The sequence below is a fragment of the Peromyscus californicus genome, unplaced genomic scaffold (assembly GCF_007827085.1).
Source record: "Peromyscus californicus insignis strain IS unplaced genomic scaffold, ASM782708v3 Scaffold_3__1_contigs__length_106647218, whole genome shotgun sequence".
Classification (NCBI taxonomy): Eukaryota; Metazoa; Chordata; class Mammalia; order Rodentia; family Cricetidae; genus Peromyscus; species Peromyscus californicus.
Window position 1 is genome coordinate 94,571,739 of NW_026294551.1, and position 20,364 is coordinate 94,592,102.

Genomic DNA, 20,364 nt, shown 5'->3' on the forward strand with positions numbered 1-20,364 from the left:
TCATGCCTCACGATAACTACCTTCCAGAAGTAAGCAAGACCACCATGGAGTAGAACAAAAGAAAAGGCCTCAATTGTGCCTTCCAGACTTTTTTTTAAACTTATTTTCTAAGCAGGATCTTGTATAGCTCATACTGGAGCCAGCTTACTATGTAGCTGATGATGATTTTGAACTCCAGATCATCCCTGTTGGTTTTAATAAGTGGTGTGGCAGCACAGTGTTATTAAGCGGCTCTGTTACTGTGCGAGAAAAGCCACAAGGCATGACAAAACCCAGTATCAGAGCTTTATTAGGAGGAGGGGAGACAGAAGAGAGCGTGGCCAGGCCTGTTGGAAAGACACGTGAGGAGAAGGGAGAGAGAGAGGCGGAGGAGGAGGAGGAGGAGGAGGAGGAGGAGGAGGAGGAGGAGGAGAGAGCAGAAGAGAGGCGGAGGAGTCTGTGACTGGTTTTTTAAGGATTCCCCTGCGCATGCGCATGTGGGCTTATGGAGCTACGCCACACATGCACAGATCGCATGACTGCATGGCAATCATGCAGCGCACAGATGATGTAGGATGTAAGACCCCTTACTTGGCTACTGAACTGTGCATGTGCGGTCATATAGCTGGAGGAGTGGCTGGAATCCTAACAACCCCACTTTCACTTCTGGGATTACAGGGGTGCACCACTAAACCCAGTTTCAATTCCGCATTCCTGCTTAACCCATGACAACAGGCAACCAACCCTACCCCTGTCAACCCTCAGGAAGTCTCCACAGGAGAGCCTTCCTTAGACTGCAGTACTTATCTCTTCAGATGACCACACAGCCTGGTTCTAAGATCCCCTCTACCCAGGCTAAGTGTGTTTCCACACATCTGTGTGTGCCTGTGTGTGGCTCCATGTGCATGAGTTCTGTAGACCAACCTTCATTTCCTGGTGGCATATTCCACCCCACCCTCCAAGGGCTGCTCCTCATCCCCACCCCTCACCCCAACAACAGGTTACAGAAAAGAGCCTAAAGCAACCCAGGGAAACACAGTTTCTGCAGCCTGGTATTGGCTGCATGCACACATGAGTCCCCTTTGTCTTCTCTTAGTCTGGCTTCCCTCCCAGGGTGATCCTGCCAGAGGATTTTGAAAATGGCCATTTCTGCTACGGTAGCAGGCAAGGAGGGGCTGGGTTGGGATGGGGGTCAAGGATATAATAGCTGGGAACCCAGGGGGAGAGTTGGGCTGTGTGTGGCACTACACTCAGCTGTGTGTGGCACCCAGGTGACTGTACCCATCCTTGTCTACACAAGGACTCCTCTCAGGCACCTCTGCTAGCTGCACTGTCCATATAATCTAGGTGGCCTCTCTCAGACATAGATCTAGTGACAGCTTCCTTCTTGGACAGGTTGTAACAGAACTGTCCAGTTCTGTGTTGTGCAAGAGGAGATAGTCATGGCCAACGCAGACAACACACAGACACACCCTCAGGGTCAAGCCAGAACAAGGATAAGGAAATGGGTACAATTTACTCAAATGTTCCGGAAGACCCAAGATTTCTGTCCAAAGGTCAAATCAGGGAATGATTGGCTGAGATGAGGAATTGAACCAGGAGCCAAGTCTGGAACGATGGGGCCTTCTCGAGTGGTAGCCCATGGCTGAGGCTAGCATGGCCTCCTCCCTGAACAGGGAGTGAGTTGGTGAGAAGTGATTCTCAGGGACACGTGGGCTGTGCCAGTGGCACCATGTGTAGCTGGCTCCAGGTTTCCAAGCAAGACACTCCAGGATGTAGAGGCTGAGGCCTCTGGCACAGGGGATATAGGAGGCTTCGGAAAGGCCATTCTCCTCATGATTCTGGGCTGGGCTGGTACCTGCAAAGGAGGTGATAGAAGGAACAGGATTTGGGTTTCAGTATCATGCCTCTCCAGAATATTACTTCCACTCTCTTGGCCTTGGCATCCTCATCTGTAAAAATCAGAATTAATCTCCCCAACAGGGTGTTTATGACAATTAAATGAGTAGGTAACATGTGTTACATGTTGTAAAAGTATAAAAAGTGTGCTCCAAAACTGGTACATGTTGAATGCTGGTCTGTTCTTTAATCTATCCATACTTCCATCCACCTATCAGCCAGCCACCTATTTGTACATCCATCCTTCCATCCATTCATCCATCCATCCACCCACTCACCTATTAACCTATATGTCTCTGCATCAATTTATCAATCTATCTATCATTCATCTTACTATTTGTTTGTCCATCCATCTGTCCATCTACCTATCCATTTATCTATCTACATACACATCCACTTAACCACCCATCCATTGATCTGCTCATTCAAAAAAAAAATCAACTCATAGGATACTTTCTTGCCCAGGTTCCCAGACCCTGCAGCAGGAGGCAGCCTCCCTGAGTTCTGTGACCACATGTTTTCTCACCATTGTCTCAACCCCCTTCCTCCTTCTTACCGCTGAGTACTACTGGCTCAGCTCTGGGCTCTTTCACTCAAAGAGAGATAAAAATCACAAAAAGACCAACAACAGCATTGGAAGAAGGCTTTATTGAGGGCTTGCACTCAAGCATATGATGGCTTATGGGATACAATCCGGGTCTACTCCCCCAGGAAGCCTCTATTGTCCGTCAAGTTTGTGCAGGTGCTTGTGGTTATGGCAAAAGGCAATAAATGCACCGTAACTTTAGTCTTGGCAGGAGAACAGAGCACAGCACAGGGGGTCTACTCATGCTCGAAGTCTGCCTGCACTGAGGCTGACGTAAAGTATATACTATTGGCACTTGGATGCTTGACCAGGAAGGTCAGGCATCAGTCAAGCCAGATACTCTGAGTCCAGAGCTATAGGAAAGTCTCTTTGCAGACTTTGGAGGAAGCAGGAGGCATCAATAGTGCCAGTGTGTGATGCAGAGCCTGCGGGAAGCTTCCTTAATAAGTGTGGGAAACACAGCTGGGGACTGAGCCCTTCTGGTCCCCATCCCAGCCATCAGGGACACAGGTCCTGGTTTTTCTTGTGTCTTTCAAATTCTACCAGCATGTTAGCTTATACCTGTAATCCTAGCACTTGGGAGACTGAGGCAGGAGGATTGTCTTGTGTACAATGACAGCCTGAGCTGTTGAGAACCCGACTGGAAACAAAATGGGTGTTAGGGAGATGGGCTCAGTCAATAAAGTTCTTGCCTTGCATACACAAGGACCTGAGTTCAATCCTTAGAATCCGTGCTCAAAAACATAAAAACAAAACAAACAAACAAACAAACAAACAATAGAAAAGGTAGCCTGCACTTGTAATCCCAGCTCTGGGAAGGCAGAAGAGGAGGATCCTGGCCAGCCTAGCTGAATTGGCAAGCTCCAGGCCAATGAGAAACAGTGTCAAAGAGCAAGATAGTTCCTAAGGATGTCCTCTAGTTTCCACATGCTTGCATGAACACACACACACACACACACACACACACACACACACACACACACACACACACACACCAGTGACTTTGTGGCTAATGGAACTTATTTAATTTTGAGACAGTGTTTCATTTTGTAGCCCAATCTGGCCTTGAACATGTGGTAATCCTCCTGTTGCAGCCTTTGGAATACTGGGATTACAGGTATAAACCATCACTTTTTTGTTGTTGTTGTTTTTTTCGAGACAGGGTTTCTCTGTGCAGCTTTGTGCCTTTCCTGGATCTCACTCTGTAGACCAGGCTGGCCTCGAACTTATAAAGATCCGCCTGCCTCTGCCTCCCGAGTGCTGGGATTAAAGGCGTGCACCACCACCGCCTGGCTAAGCCATCACTTCTTGAACTTTTGCTTATTTATTATGAGATAGAGTCTTTTTTTCTCAGGCTGGCCTCGAACCTGCTATGCAACAAAGGATGATCTCCAACTTCTGGTTCTCCTGCTTCCACCTTCCAAATGCTGGGATCACAGATGTTTATAACCAGATCTGATGTATGCAGTGTTAGAAATTGAACCCAGGGCTTCTTGCATGGTAGGCAAGCACTCTACCAGCTGATTACAACCCCAGCTCTTGGCTTTTCATAGAATTTTCTATTTCAACTCCCTTTTGCTCATTACCAAAATGTCTTTTTCTGTTTTTCTAAACTTTTCTTTTTGTTATATGTTTACTAATTTATCTTTTTTTTTTTTTTTTTTTTTGACAGTGCCCTAACTGTCCTGGACCTCACTCTGTAGACCAGGTTGGACTCAGACTCCCAGAGATCCACCTGCTTCTGCCTCCTGAGTGCTGGGATTAAAGGTGTGCACCACCATGCCCAGCACTATTGTGTCTATTTTTATTTATGTGCACAGGTGTGTAGATGCCCCTGTGAAAGCAATGGGTAGAAGCAGGCAGAACCTGGAGGGGAGAGGTCTCCCTTTTGTTTCCTCTCCTTTTTTTTTAGTCCTTTAAAATTATACATATATATATATATATATTGATCAATTTGTGTGTGCATGTGTGTTTGTTTGGAAGTCAGAGGAAACATTTTGGGAACTGATTCTTTCTTCCCACCACATGGGTCCCGTGGATCAAAGTCGTTCAGGCTTGGCAGCAAGCAGCTGTGTCTGCCCAGTCACTTGGCAGCAAGCGGCTGTGTCTGCCCAGTCACTTGGCAGCAAGCGGCTGTGTCTGCCCAGTCACTTGCTGGCCCTTCCCTCAGGTGTTTCGGGCACAACTCCGGGAAAATGAGCACGAGAGTCCATATGCAAGAGCCTAGCATCACCAACTGTTAGCAGGGACAGAGAGTGGAGAATTTACACTCTGGGGGGAACACCCCAGCTCCTGCCACTTTGAGAGCTGGTTGGCAGTTTCTTTCCTTCATGTACCCAGGCTAGCCTTTAAATTGCTGTGTAGCTGAGGTTGACCAATAGCTTCTACCTCCGAAGGTGTGTGCCATCATGCCCTGCTGGCAGTTTGTTTGAAATGTTTTCACTTGCATTATGAGGTATCAATTTCACTTTAAGAAGAATAAAAGCTTCTGCCCCCAAGAGTTAACAGCCTTCAACAAATAGCCCAAATGTTCATCACTCAGCAAATTATTTAAAAACTGGGTTATAAAATAAAATAAAATAAAACAAAACATATTCCCCCCCTCAAAAAAAACAAAAACAAAAATAAAAAACTTACAGACTACATATGCTGATTAATCTCTAATGACAACTTAATGAAATCTAGTATCACCAGGGAGATGGGGGACAAGCCTCTGGAGATGATCTTCATCATGTTAATTGATATGGGAAGGATTGCCCACTGTGGGTGGTGCCATTCCCTGGGCATGGGTTTTCCAGTTTATATAATGGAGATAGGGCACTGAGAAGCAGCTTGTATTCATAGCTCTCTGCTTCTTTATGTGGATGGGATTTGACTAGCTGATTCAAATACCTGATGCCTTGACTTCCTCACAATAGACTGTACCTTGATCTCTGAGTGACAGTAAACCCTTCTTCCAAGTTGTTTTTGTCAGAGTATTTTGTCACAGCAGCAGGAAAGGTAGGTAGGACACTACTGAGCTACAAAACACAGATGAATTTCAGAAATGCATTATCAAGTGAAGGAATCCAGGTGCAAGACTGCCTCCTGGTGACTCCTTTTACATGCATCTTAGAGGTAGCAAAACCAGTCAGCAGTCACAGAAAACAGGTTGGTGGTTGCTTGGAACTCAGGATGGGGGACATTGAATGCCTGGGGAAACTTTGGGAGGCAAACTTTCCACTTTTAATGGTAGCAGAGGATATGGGGGGGCGGGGTGCAGATTCACTAAAAGTTGTCTAACTTCACTGTTATCATAGCTACTGTTTTTTGTTTGTTTTTGTTTTTGTCATTTTGACCCAGGGTCTCACTCTGTAGCTCATACTCCTCTTGAGCTCAGACCCTCCCACTGTGGCCCACTGAGTGCTGGGATTACAGGTGTGTTCACCACACCTGACTCACACATGCTTTTTATTGCTGACAAGTTATAACCTCAATAAAGTTGATTAACCCTGAACAGGAAAATACAACTGAGTAATGAAGTCTAAAGAAAGTAGGGCAATTAAGTCCTAGAGGGCTAGACAAAGCCACAAGCCAAACATGAACAGCAGTGTGCAATAAGGCAGAAGACATCGCTCTGTAAAGTTCAGACAGATAAGAGCTCAAACACACGTAAAATAAAAATACCTCATTAAACATAAATGAGAAGAAGTATTGAGGAGGCTACTGTGCTCCACGTGGGATAGTGAAAAGCTCCAGCCCGGTGGAAGGTGGCCCAGCACTGCAATGTATACTTTAAGATGGTTTAAATGATCTAGGCATGGGACTTCACACCTGTAATCCCAGTATTGGATTGTTGAGGCAGAAGGATTGCCATGAGTTTTAGGCTAGCCTGGGCTACATAGTGACACTGTTTCAAAAAAGAATAAACAAATAAAATTAATTAGATAGAAGCTGGAGCTATGGCCTATTGGCTAAGAGCACTTGTTGCTCTTGCAGAGGACCAAGTTCAGAGGACTGAACCAAGGTCCAGTTCCCAGCACCCACATTCACAACCATTTGTAACTCCAGGGAATCTGATGGCCTAGTCTGACATCTAAGGGCACAAAGCTTGCACATATATGTATGCAAAACACTCATACACAAAGGATAAAAGTATATTTTAAGTTAATTAAATACAAAATAAGATGAGTTAAATAGTAAATTTTCTTTTTTTAATAATGAATTTACTGGTATGTTTACTACAATAAAAATATATTTGCTAAACTCTCACAATGTATAAATGGAATTGGAGACCTCAGAGTGACTAGGGGCCAGGGACATAAATTCTGTGGGGAGTACAGACTCTTAGGTTTGGAGCCCTAGGAAACAGACCCTGCTCCAACACTCCACTAGACTCCTGAGCAGGACGGGAGTGGGATTGGGCAGGTTGAAGAACCCCAGTCATACTCTGCAGAGTCAAATTTTTACTAAGCTCAGTCTTGTCATGGCTCTGTGCTTACCTCTGTCCTCGCGCACCCTCTAGGCCAGCGATTCTAGTCCTTGGCTTAAAGAAATGTGAGGAACGAGGTAAGGGGTGAGAAGCGGCCTGAGCCTGGCATTTCCGAGTGCATAGCCGCATCTCTGACTTTGTACACTAGAGGGCAGAAACACTTCACAGTATCATGGCCCAAAACACCCTAGGTGGTTGTTCCTAGGCCAAAGTCCCATGCTCTGTGAAATCTCCAATTTCCTGGACAAGTTCAAATTCAGATTCCCTCTCCCATACGGGGCCTCCCGGGGGTCACTGGTCTGCACATGGGCCACCCCAGACTGGTTTGCAGGAGCCAGTCCCTCCTTAAAGGGGGTGGCAAGAATGGATGGAGGGGTTTGGAATATGGGGTTTCTCCAGGAGTAGCTTTAGACTTTGGGGAGCCCAGTGTGATATGACATCATGGGACCTCTTGCTAAGGGCTGAGTCAGAAGGCTAGCACAGTGACATAGCGGGGCTTGCAGTGTGGTCATGTAATAAAACCATCCCTGGCTCTTCTGAAGTCTTTTGATACTGTGGAAAAAGAGGATTCTCGAAAGTTCCTTTGTCTCAATCTGGGTCCTGGAGACCTCTTAAAATCATGTCTTTTCCTCAGAGCTTCTTTAAAGTCTTGCCACCTCCCTGTGGCTCCTGGATCCTCAGGAACCATGCTACTGTTGCTGACCTTGGGTCTCCTTGCTAGTCCCTTCTGCAGAGCCCAGGATGAATTCTTACACTTGGTCTACAACAATGATTTCCCACGTCCTGATCTGTCAGAGGCAGCTGACAAGTCGACCAGGTAACTGAGTGGAGGCATGTGAATACTGAGAAGACAGAACAAGAGTCGAAAGGACCGCTAGTCAACGTCAAACAGTGCCTGAGTTTATTTCACAGCCAGCTTACATATAAACTTGGAGGGCAGAAGTAGAACAGTGCATAGCACAGGCATTCAACCACTACCCACCCTGTCCTTGGGTCATGGAGCCGGCAATTTCATTTTCTATCTTGATGTACCTCCCAGCTGGATGTCAGCAGCCTGAGGCCAGCAGCAGCAGCCTGTGTCTAGCTAGACAGTGTGTTCCTTCCCATGGGCTAATCAGGACTTTCTCACAGCCCTTCAAGGAGACTCTATGGGTTACTCAGGACTTTCTCACAGTCTTGGAGCAAGTAAGTCTGAACTCTATTGACTCAGAATAGACTTCAGATTCAAACTGGGAAACTAAGTCAGTTATGGGCTCCCACAATTCCTCGTTTTTCAGTTATTTTAAGACTCCCAGATGACCATGCCTGTCTTAGATGTTTCCTTACCACACTCCAATCTTACTTGTCATGGGAGCACGAATTCCATAATTCATGTCCTGACTTAGGCTGAAAGGAGGCAAAGAAAACTTACCTGTCTTTGGTTATCATCCTCTGGTATCATAAGTCAAGGGAATATGTGGAGTTTTACTACATGAAGTTCTGAGCCCAATTTTTATAGCAAGTTTGTAATCAGCTTGAAAACCATAGGCAAATAGATTAATCCTATTAAGACATATATCCCAATAATTATAATATAACTTAAGAGTGAAGCAAATGATCACCATGATGGAATAGACTTTTTAAATTGTTCCAACATTTTTCAGCTGTTTTAGCCATATCAAAATCTAATTTAGCTTTTTTATTTTTGTAATCTCTTGATGTAATTTAGCCAAATTTCAAGACTCATTACAATCATGCCAAATTCCTTTAATATGTGCCTTAACTCTTTCCCATCCAACAACATTTTCATTATATATAGAAGATGTAATATAAATCCATTCATCATTATCATAACATTTTAAAATATTCTAGTTTTAGGCTGTGGAGCTCATCTCCCTAAAATTGTACCATCTCATATACGGCATTCAATTTATGTTCCATTCTTATATCTATATCTTTTTGTGTTTTTAATGTCATAGAAACATTCTTAGATAACTGATTAACAAAACCCACTGTCTGAATGGACTGAGACAAAGCCTTAGTAGTGCATAGTAGAAACAATCATAGTAGTAGCAAGCATGGTAACAAGGGCTGCAATTTCTGCTATAAGTAATCCAACAACATGCTCTTATCTATCTAAAGCTTTTTAAATCATTTGTAACCATTTATCATCAAATCATGGATCATTTATATATATTGTCTTTATTATAAAAGAACGTTGTTTTAACATTATTATATGAGTATGATTGTCTATTTGAGAAATATAATTAGTCAAAATGCAATTAAAACATGATATAGTAAACATAGAACTATTTATAGAAGTATTTACCTCTCCAACTAAAAGGACATAGGGCAATGTAACATAAGCTAAAACAGTCTCAATCAAAAGACAAACAGGTTTTTTTGTTTTGTGTTTTTGTTTTTGTTTTTTGAGACAGTGTTTTTCTATATAGTTTTGGTGCCTGTTCTGGATCTCACCCTATAGATCAGGCAGGCCTCAAACTCACAGAGATCCACCTGGCTCCACCTCACTAGTGCTGGGATTGAAGGCGTGCACCATTGCTGCCTGGTGACAAATGGGTTTTGATGAACTGGAATGTCCTGTCATTGTCCCCATGGCAGGAGCAAGTTTCCAACATAAGTTTGTGAAAATCCTGTACTGGAATACCAAATTCCAGCTGACAGTCCTTGGTCCCAAGATTCAGTTGTAGACATAGGATAAGCGTCATTATAATCATCTTGATTTCCAGACCAGTCAAGAATATATTGTTGTGTTCCTGTGATGTTGTATTTTAAACGAACAATGCCAGTACATCTCTGCCATAACAAAGTTCTGTTAGAGTCTCATAATTATTTTGTGCATATAGGATATCATTGAGGGAGTGAAATATTACTTACCTAATTACTTTGGGGAAGCAATAACTTTGTATAATGGGTACATAGTTTATCATGCCCCATTATTTGTTTTGAAAACATTCCAAAAATCCCTCTAAAGAAATATTTCTTTTGCAAAACATAAATGAATTCTTTCATCACATCCAAAATAACAAAAATTTTGAGCAATAAGGAATTCTTGAGTGGCAGGTTGATCTAATAGCCAGGTACCATTGACTGTGACCACAATCTCCCTTCCTTCCCAAATCACAGGATGTAACACAGGTGGATCAGGAACACAGGCCCAACAGGTCTCATCACTCTGGCACCTCTGGATGTCCATCAGTAACATCAGGACCAGCATTTCTCTGTTCCATATATCACATTAAACACTCAGGGAGTGAGTATTTATTTTTTTCCTGTGAAAAAACATAAACATGCCCTCATCCCAATATTAAAACAGTGTTGAGCCTCTTAATTGATTAAAATAAAAAACCAGCTACTGATCTCAAATGTTTCACACTGAATTAGGTTTTTATCTATTCATGCAAATTTAAGTTTTTATTATGATATATGCATACCTATATATGCATGAAATGTTATACCTATAGAATGTTGTAAACTGCTGGAAAGAAACCACAAGAAAAAGGACTTTGATGAAAATTTGCATGTTTCTAAAAAGCAAGAGAAGTCAAAAGACTAAAATTTTAAAAAAATTGTTCAAGTCTGGCTGATCCAAAAGAACATGGAAAAAGGCCTAGCCTAAAGGTACATGAACATTACAGAAGGCCAAAGGAGATATAAACTATACTAACTTCAAAGGAAAACTATAAGATATGTTGGAGATTTAACCATATCAGGTTAATTCTGGTTGGTATTTAATTAAAAAAATAGCTGAAGATTCTGCCTTTTCAATATTTAAATTATATATTATATCCTGAAAAACTAAAGCATCAAAAATTTAAAAAAGGTTAAAAACTTTAAATAATTTTCAGAAGTTATTACGGGATATTTAATGATTGCAATTTTATTTAAAAATTATCTACTGATGATGTAGAACCTTTAAATAATATTTTAAAAGGAGATAATGATCCTAATTCGCCTAGACAATTAACTAAAAAAAAAAAAGACAGGTTCTTTTTTTTTTTTTTAATTTATTTTGCAATACACTTCAGTTCTACATATCAGCCACGGATTCCCTTGTTCTCCCCCCTCCCATCCCCCTCACCTTCCCCCCAAGCCCCCCCCCCCCCATTCCCATCTCCTCCAGGGCAAAGCCTTCCCCACAGACTGAGGTCAACCTGGTAGACTCAGTCCAGGTAGGTCTAGTCCCCTCCTCCCAGGCCGAGCCAAACAATCCTGCATAGGCCCCAGGTTTCAAACAGCCAACTCATGCAATGAGCACAAGATCTGGTCCCACTGCCTGGATGCCTCCCAAACAGATCAAGCCAATCAACAAGACAGGTTCTTTTACAGGTTGAAAATGCTATTCAGTATCAACAAATACATTACATTGATTATGATTAACCTTGACAAACATATATCCTGCCCACCAGACTTACTCCTACAGCAATATTATGACAAAACAGTCCTCCTTTATGGTTACATCTTCCTCTTCCATCAGTTAAAATGTTCAATTCATATTAACAACCTGTAACATGTCTAATACAAAAGAGTCAAATTAAATCTAAAAAATTTTTAGCAAAGAGCCTGAGATTATTAATATGTCATTCACTCAACAACAAATTGATTGGCTATTTCAAAATAATGATTCTTTGCAATTGCTTTTGCTAAAGTTTTAGGTCAAATTGATACTCATTTTCCTGCTGGTAAATTATTACACTTTGCACAGATACATTTTTTAATTTTCCCTAAAATAATAATACAAATTCCAATAAAAGATGCTGCTTTGATTTCTACTAATGGCTCATCTAATGGAAAATCAGTCTATGTAATCAATAAAAAAGGATATACAATCTAGACTACTACTGCTTCAACTCAAATATTAAAAAAAGACGAATTGTGGGAGCCCATAGTGACTCAGTTTCCCAGTTTGAATATTGAAGTCTATTCTGAGTCATTAGAGTTCAGGCTTGCTTGCTCCAGGGCTGTGAGAAAGTCCTGATTAGCCCATGGGAAGGAACACACTGTCTAGCTAGACACAGGCTGCTGCTGCTGGCCTCAGGCTGCTGACATCCATCTGGGAGGTACATCAAGATAGAAAATGAAACTACCTGCTCCTTGACCCAAGGACAGGGTAGACAATGGTTGAATGCCTGTGCTATGCACTGTTCTACTTCTGCCCTTCAAGTTTGTATATAAGCTGGCTGTAAAATCAACTCAGGCACTGTCCGGCATTGACTGGCCGTCCTCTCGACTCTGTTCTGTCTTCTTCACTGTCTCCACAATCCGCAGGCCTCCACACAGCTGCCTGGTCAACTCTGGAGGTGAGGAATTGGCTCTAGCTCTCTCTTAAGGCATTCCCTTTTGTCTCCCTTTCTTCAGAGACACAAGGTAATCAGAGGTTAAGGGCAGGGTGGAAATCCAGGACATCATCAGGGGTGAGTAGGGTTATGGCTCCTGGGCTTCCTTAGCATGCCCTGGCTGTGCCAACTCCTGTGGCTTATCTACTTAGAAGATTCATTGATCTTCCTTACCCATGTCTCTTGCTCTTCACTTTGGTCTGAGCTAACCCACTCAGGGCTGGAATGCCCAGGCTTGGGAAGGGCTGAAACCCCTCATAAGGGAGGCACATGGGGAGGAACTTTGGGATCAGAAGTGATCATAGAAGCTGGAAGGTCTCTCTTCCAGTTAAGTCTGGTGGCCTTAGGGCCTCTTGGTAGTGACAGAAACTGCTCATGTGAGCTGAGAGCTTTGCAGACCCCAGGTGTGCAGACCCCTTCTTTGGACCTTTGCTCTGCTCCAGAAGGCCAACCAGTCCCCTGGGACAGGCCAGATTTTGACTGTAGTCATCAGTGTCCACCTCTAGGGCTCTGCCTTTCTCCTACAGCACCCTAAGGATCTTGGGATCTTGGGTTACTGTTGCCAAGTTTGTCAAACACAAGCACAGTCCCCCAGGTCAATCAAATTGCAGACAAACAGTGAACACTCTTGAAAGCTGTCTTGGCCTGTACAATGTTTAACATATCCTTATTCTTTAAAAACTGAATATTGGGGTATTGAGGAGATAGTTCACTGAGTAAAAATGCTTGCTGTGCAGTGTAAGGCCCTAAGTTTGGATTCCTGGCACCGACATAATTCTAGCCCAAATACAAAGCTCCAGGTTCAGTGACCCTGCCTCAAAAAATAAGGTTGGGGAGCTGGTGAGAAGGCCCCACGACTAAGAGCACTTCCTCCACAAACCTGAGGACGTGAGTTGGGATACCCAGCACTCAGGGTAAAAAAAAATCTTGAATGGCTATGAGTATCTATAACCTCAGTATGGGACATGGCAGGCAAAGAGGCAGGCAGATATCAAGAGCGCTTTGGCCAGCCAGGCAGCCCAGGGGAAAACTGGAAGGCCAGTGAGAGACATGTCACCAGACACTAAGGTAGACAGAGATAAAAGAAGAAACTCTGTGTCCTGCTCTGACATCTGCATAGTCACATGCATATGTAATGTGCATGTGCTCCCACACATGCTCGAACACATGCATTCATACACACACTTCAGTAATGACAACAGAAGCATATTTTAATTTTATGCTATGTCTACAGGGTCTTACTATGTAACCCAGGCTAGCCTTAAGCCTGGATTGTTCCATCTCTTCCTCACAAGTGCTGGAGATCACAGACAGGCAACACCACACTCAGCTATAGTTACACTTTAAAAATGAAATGTTTGGAACCTGGTTTGTAGTCCAGTCCTGCAATCCCAGGAGGTTGGCACAAGAGGATCACAAATCCAGACCAATCTGGCTACAGAGTCACTTCAAGGTCAACTTGGACAGCTTAGTGGAACTCTGTCTCAAAATATAAAGTAAAAAGAGGGCTGGAGCCTGGCATGGAGGCTCATGCCCATAATGTCAGGACTCAGGAGGCTGAGGCAGGAAGGTTTCCACCATGAAGAAGTTCAAGGCCAATCTGTTTAATCTCAATCTGTGAGATCCTGTTTAAAAAACAAGTTAAGTAGGTACATAGATAGATAGATAGATACATACATACATACATACATAGATACATAGATAGATAGATAGATAGATAGATAGATACATAGATATATAGATAGATAGATAGATAGATAGATAGATAGATAGATACATAGATACATAGATACATAGATAGATAGATAGATAGATAGATAGATAGATAGATAGATAGATAGATACATAGATACATAGATACATAGATAGATAGATAGATAGATAGATAGATGGATGGATGGATGGATGGATGGATGGATGGATGGATGGATAGATAGATAGATAGATACATAGATAGATAGATATAGACTGAAAGACAAACAGACAGACAAATAGCATATGTCAGGCTCTATTCAACTCTCAGAACTTCAAAATAAGTAGTTGAGCCCTGGAATTACTCTGCAGGTAAGGGTCTTGCTGCCAAGCTTGGCAGTCTGAGGTTGGTCCCTGAGCTTACCCAAGGGAAAGAGAGAACTGATTTCAACAAACTGTTCTCTGACCTCTACAAGCATATCATGGCACAAGGTACTCCCCATTCAATAAACAATGTCCAACAAGTAAAAAATCGGTAAATGCTTGGGCTATACTTCCACAAAAATATTATGCATTGGTTATCTAAAATTCAAATTGAATTGGATATCCTTTCTACATTTCCTGTGGAGGCTGGCTGATTTGAGATGCATCTTAGCGAGTAAGAACAACAAACCTGGGGTTAAGAATACTCTAGATGACGTGGAGAGGGGACTTCTCCTCTTTGCTTAGTACAACAGCTGCCAGAGACCTCCAAGTCCCACTGAACAACACCAGGAGAGTAGGTTCTGTCTTGCTGGTCCCAGAGAACGCCCACTGAGGTCAAGGTCCATCTCTGGTCTACTTGCCTGGGCAGAGGGCTCTCACTGTGGCTGCTGCCTCCTTAGGGCTGAAAGGGGAGGAGGCTCCAGTTGGGAAACTGTGAGCTGGACAGACCCTGCAAAAGATTCAAGCTCAGGAGGGTGCTATAGTAGAGTTGACCACCTCCATACAACTGTCCACTGGGGCCAGACTTCCTGGGAACTAGAGGATGAGGCATGTGTCCCAGAGAGGTGGAGGCAGAAAGAATCTGTGGGTCCCAAGGAGAGGCTGACACACCAGGGCTAAACCACTTGGTACCTCCTTTTCTTAGGTTATAAAATGGGCACTGTATTGATGCCAGCCTCAGGGCTGCCTGGAGAACTGAGGGCTATGTTGAGAACTCTGTCTGCTCAGTTGGTGGGAGCTGCTATGAGCAGTGTGTGGAAGGGGTATGCATGGCGCAGATGTTTTAAGTGAAAACTCTGAAAAGATCTTAGGTAACAACCCATAAAAGGAAGGGCGGTGGGACCTATGCGGCACATTCTCCCAGTACAGACCTGGACCCATTTTTCCTTGAGAAGCCATGAGCAGGATGCATCTGATTTCCCCTCACATATGCTCAGGACTCTGCATATCTCATATGCTGGAGACAATCATATTTCTTGGCTGTAGGAACCTGCTTAGTCTGGATTTATGGAAATCAACAGTGTGACCACATTCTCCCACTTTCAGTTCTGAAACCTCTGTGCCCTGGTAGGATTCAACAGGATGTCCTCTGCAAATGCAGAGGACAGCATGGACTGTGAGGTTCATTTGTTCAAAAGCAGAGATGAGGAACCCAAATAGTGTCCCAGGATGTCCCAGATATATACCCATATTCTTGCAGGAAACCCTGCCAAGGGCAGGACTGTGGAGGTCCAACAGGTACAATAGTTAAGTGATGTCAGGGTATAAAGGAACCACCCAAGGAGCTCAGACCACACAGCACAGGTAAGGAAGGAGCAGCAGTCCAGCCTGGTGCAGCAGGAGAGGCCAGAGGGGAAACGGAGGATGGGTTGAGCCAGATAGAGACTGAACCATGAGGGACAGATGGAGCGATTTGGAACATGGGGTTTCTCCAGGAGTAGCTTTAGACTTTGGGGAGCCCAGTGTGATATGACATCATGGGATCTCTTGCTAAGAGCTGAGTTGGAATGGAAGCACAGCGACATTGGGGGGTTGCAGTGTGGGCATGTGGGGGAAACCATCCCTGGGCCCTTCTGAAGCCTTTAGAGATGTGGAAAAAGAGGGTTCCCAAATGTTCCCTTGTCTCAATCTGGGGTATGGAGGTCCCTTAAATCTGGTGTCTTTTCCTCAGAGCCTTTCTGAAGTCTTGTCATCTCCCTGTGGCTCTAAGCACCAGACTTGTGCCCCAAACCCTCAGGAGCCATGCTGCTGTTGCTGACCTTGGCTGTCCTTGCTGGTGCCACCTGCAGAGCCCAGGGTGAGTACCTTATCTCCTTTGTGGCCTTCACCTCCTGTGTCCTGTCCTAGGCAGAAGGGCCTCTAAGTGTTTTCTGCCTCACTTTCCCCAGATATACTGGGCAATACAATCGGCAGCTATTTCTACATTCATGGTGAAGAGCAGGGGGAAATCAAGGCCATCCGGATCTTCTATACATTGTCCAGACATCTCAAGGGGTGAGTAGAGTTCTGGCTCCTTGGCTTCCTGTAGCACTCCCCAGTTGTGCCTGCTCCTGTAGCTTGTCTAGAACCCTCACCTGAGCTAGCCCACTCAGAGCTGGAATGCCCAGGCTAGGCCCAGACTAGACAATCCTCATGGAGGCAGGTGGAGAGGTACCTCTAACTTTGTGATTCAGAAAGGATCATAGAGACTGAAGGGTCTCTCCTCCCATAGTTCTGGTGGTCCTAGTGCTCCTTGGAAGTCACAGGAACTGCTTACATGGTCTGAGAGATGTCCCGGCTTTCACAGGACATGAAATGACCTTCACAGGACATGAAATGATGTGCGGTTCACCCTGCCATTCTGGACTTTTGCTCTGCTCTAGAAAGGCCAGCCATTCCCTAGGGACAGGCCAGCGCTTGACTGTCCTCACCAGCTTCTGCCTCATGAGGTCTGCTGTTCTCCTAGAGTGCCTCAAAGGCCTTGTGCTACTGTTGCCAAGCTTGTTAAATGCAAGCACAGTCCCCAAGGTTAATAGAATTTCAGATGTGTAGATGGAAGTTTCTCAGTCCTGCCAGGTCCTGCAGGAGCCGTTCTTATAATAATCATTCAGAGGCTTAATATTAATTACAACTGTTTGGTCTATGGCTCAGGCCTATTGCTAGCTAGCTATTACATCTTAAATCAACCCATTTCTATTCATCTATGTAGCGCCATGAATCTCGTGTCTTTACTGTGTTCTGGTACATCTTGCTCCCTTGGCGGCTTGGAGCATCTCCCTTCACTCCGTCTTTCTTCTCCCTGTATCTCTGCTTTGATTTCCTCCTGGCTGTAACCTGTCTTACCACAGGCCAAAGCAGTCTGTTTATTAACCAATGGTAGCAACACATATTCACAGCCTACGGAAAGACATCCCACAGTACAGATGATCAATGGATGTTCTTTTACTGTGTCTCCTGTGTAATACTGAGGTCATCTTAATCCTTTAAACATTCGAAGTTGGGAGACAGGGAGATGGCTGAGCAGATAAAATGTTTGCTGTGCAAGTACGAGGCCCTAAGTTTGGGTCCCAGGACCTGTGTGAAAGCCGAGAACAGCAGCACAAGTCTGTAAACCTAAAGCTGTGGGAGGAGAGACAGGGAGATCCTGCTGGACTCAGCTGGCCAGATTCTTACCCAAAATGCAATTTCAGGGTCATTTGGAGACTCTGCCTCGGAAAAATAAGGTGGTATACCTGGAAAATTGGCAGAGAAAGTAAGAAAGAGCATTTGCTCTGCAAACACGAAGACCTGAGTTAGATTCCCACAACCCATGCAAAAGGAAGATGGAGGGACTGTGAGTTAAGCACTGGGGCAGCAACAGGAACATCTCAGGAGCTCTTGGGCCAGCCAGTCTAGCTGCAACACTGTATTTCCGTTCAGAGAGAGACCTTGTCTCCAAGCAATAAGGCAGATAGCCAGAGAGAAAGATAGTCAGTGCCCTGCTCTAGCCTCTGCATGCTCTAAATATGCATCACAGACAGACAGACAGACACACACACACCACCACCACCACCACTGCAACAACACACACATCACCACACCACACACATCACCACACCAGACACATCACACGCCACAAACATCACATACCACATCACAAGCAAAACACACACACACACACCACCACAACACAACACAAACACACCACACACACACACACACACACACACACACACACACACACACGGACAGTGGTCAGGAAAGACACCCAACACCTAACTTTGGTCTCCACAACACAGGCAAACAGACATGTATACACTGCCAACACACACAATTCAGAACTGACAACATGGTTATACTTCCCCTACCACTTTTGTGGTATTGGAGGTTGAAATCAAGACATACCACTGTGTTTTGTCTATAGCCATCAATTTCATGAGACAGGGTGTCCCTGTGGTTCCCAGGCTGGCATTAAGCCTAGATTCCTCGATCCTCATCCTCACAACTGCTGGAGAGTCTATGGCCATGCTTTTAAAATGCAGTATTGGAGCCTGGCCTGGTGGTGCAGTCCTGTAATCTCAACTACCCAGGATGCTGGACAATATCAAATGTGAGGCCAAATCGTGCTTCAGGGTCCCTCAGGGTCAACCTGGACAACTTAGTAAACCCTGTCTCAGAGTAGAAAGCAGACAGAGGGTTGGAGACCAGCATGGTGGCTCATGTCAATAATGTCACAACTCAGGAGACTGAGGCAGGAGGATTTCCACCATGAAGAAGTTCAAGGAAATCCTGGCCACAGAGTGAGATCCTGTTTCAAATAAAGTAAAAAGGAAAGAAAGAATGGGTGTGGAAAATGGTACTATAGCTTAGTGGCTTGCCTAGTACATGTGTGACCCTAGGTTCAGTCGGCAGTACCTCTATAGAAGTAAAGGCTGGCAAGATGGCTCTGGCAGGTAAAGGTGCTTGCTGGCCAATCTGACCTGAGTCTGAACCATGGAATCACACAGTGGAAGGAGAAAACAACATCCTTTGGTTGTCCTCTCACTTCCACGAAGGCCTTGGCACATGTGAGCCTGCAAGGATAGACATACACAAACACACACACACACACACACACACACACACACACACACACACACACACACACGTGCACAAAATAAATAATAAATCAATGTCAGTAATAAGCAAATAAACCATGCAACACAAAATCTGCTTACAATGGAAATTACTCATGATTATCTGAAATTCTAGTTGAATTGGATATCCTTCCTGAGTTTTATCTGGAGTCTGATTTGGTATCTTATCTTGCAAGAGAAGGAAGTTGGCATTAGCAATAATGTAGAAGACTTCTTTGCTTGGTAGAACAGCTCCCAGGGCTCTCCTGTTCCCTCCTGACAACACTAGGAGAGATGAGCCTGTCTCCCTGGTCTCTGCCTGTAAGGTCTGCTGACCTGAGCAGAGGGGTCTCATTGTGGCTGCTGCCTCATTTGGGTCAGACAGGGGAGGAGGCTCTAGATGGGAAACTGATTTGGGCAGACCCTGCAAAAGATTCAGGCTCAGAATGACCTGCAGTGGTAAATATAGCCACCCAGGCACAGTAGCATGACCTGAGCCAGACTCTATGAGGACCTGTGAGAAGGGATGTGTGTGGAAGAGGCAGAAGGAGGAGGGACTCAGGCTGCCATATCAGAGCTGGGCACCTCTGGAGACTGAATTGAAAACCAGGAACGAGGAGAGGGCACAGTTATGAGTAAGAACAGGAATTCTTGAGGTTGTAATGACTTGATTTCTCTTCAGCATCCAGCTGCAGTTTCAAAATAACTGGAGTGATATCTATGGAGTCCGTTCAAGACGTTTTGAAGACTTTCTTCTGAATGATGACGAGCATGTAATAAAGGTTCTTGGCTCTGTGGGATTGTGCCTGAACTCCCTGACCTTCATTACCAACAAGGGGACTGAGTTTTCCTTTGGGAAAAAAAAAGGTCGTCCAATTGTAGAGAGTGGAGGTCCAGACCAGCATCTACAGACTGTCAATGGGATGTACTCACAGGTCTGCCTCCAAGGGATAGGCTTCAAATGGACCCATAACACAGTGATGCGTCCAAGAGAACCAGTGCTTATCTCTAACACTGACAAAGTGAAGGAAGGTAGCAAAGACAAATACAAAGTTGAAGACGATGATGATGATGATGATGATGATGATGATGAGGATGATCATAATATTGATGAGGAGTAGAAAGATGAGAAAAGGTAGTAGAGAGCTCAGATCTCAGTCCCGTATCCCCACATTGTATGACCTCCTCTCAGCCAAGCTCACCCACCTGGAGCGACCAGTGTACCAGGTGACCCTGGGCTGGAGGAGGAAAAGCCCAAAAGACTCTGTATCTCTGTGTCCAATAAACTTTGTGCATCCATATGAGCCTGAGTGGTCCTTGTCACCAAATGGGATGGTTTGAGGT

General features: G+C 44.4%; 1 protein-coding gene across 1 annotated transcript; it reads left to right on the forward strand.

The window, feature by feature from the left end:
• Positions 1–1,635: 1,635 nt before the first annotated feature.
• LOC128122635 (prostatic spermine-binding protein-like) lies at positions 1,636–20,141 on the forward strand. Its single transcript, XM_052758263.1, has 5 exons — positions 1,636–1,658; positions 7,570–7,601; positions 16,170–16,244; positions 16,336–16,441; positions 19,703–20,141. The coding sequence occupies exons 1-5, from the start codon at positions 1,636–1,638 to the stop codon at positions 20,139–20,141; spliced, it is 675 nt and encodes a 224-aa protein (XP_052614223.1).
• The last annotated feature ends 223 nt before the right edge of the window (positions 20,142–20,364 follow it).

Coding starts and splice junctions, on each gene's coding strand:
- LOC128122635 (XM_052758263.1), top strand. CDS start 1,636: ATGGCCTCCTCCCTGAACAGGGA. Junction 1,659..7,569: donor GCCTCCTCCCTGAACAGGGA/GTGAGTTGGTGA, acceptor TCTTTTCCTCAG/AGCTTCTTTAAAGTCTTGCC. Junction 16,442..19,702: donor TTGTCCAGACATCTCAAGGG/GTGAGTAGAGTT, acceptor ATTTCTCTTCAG/CATCCAGCTGCAGTTTCAAA.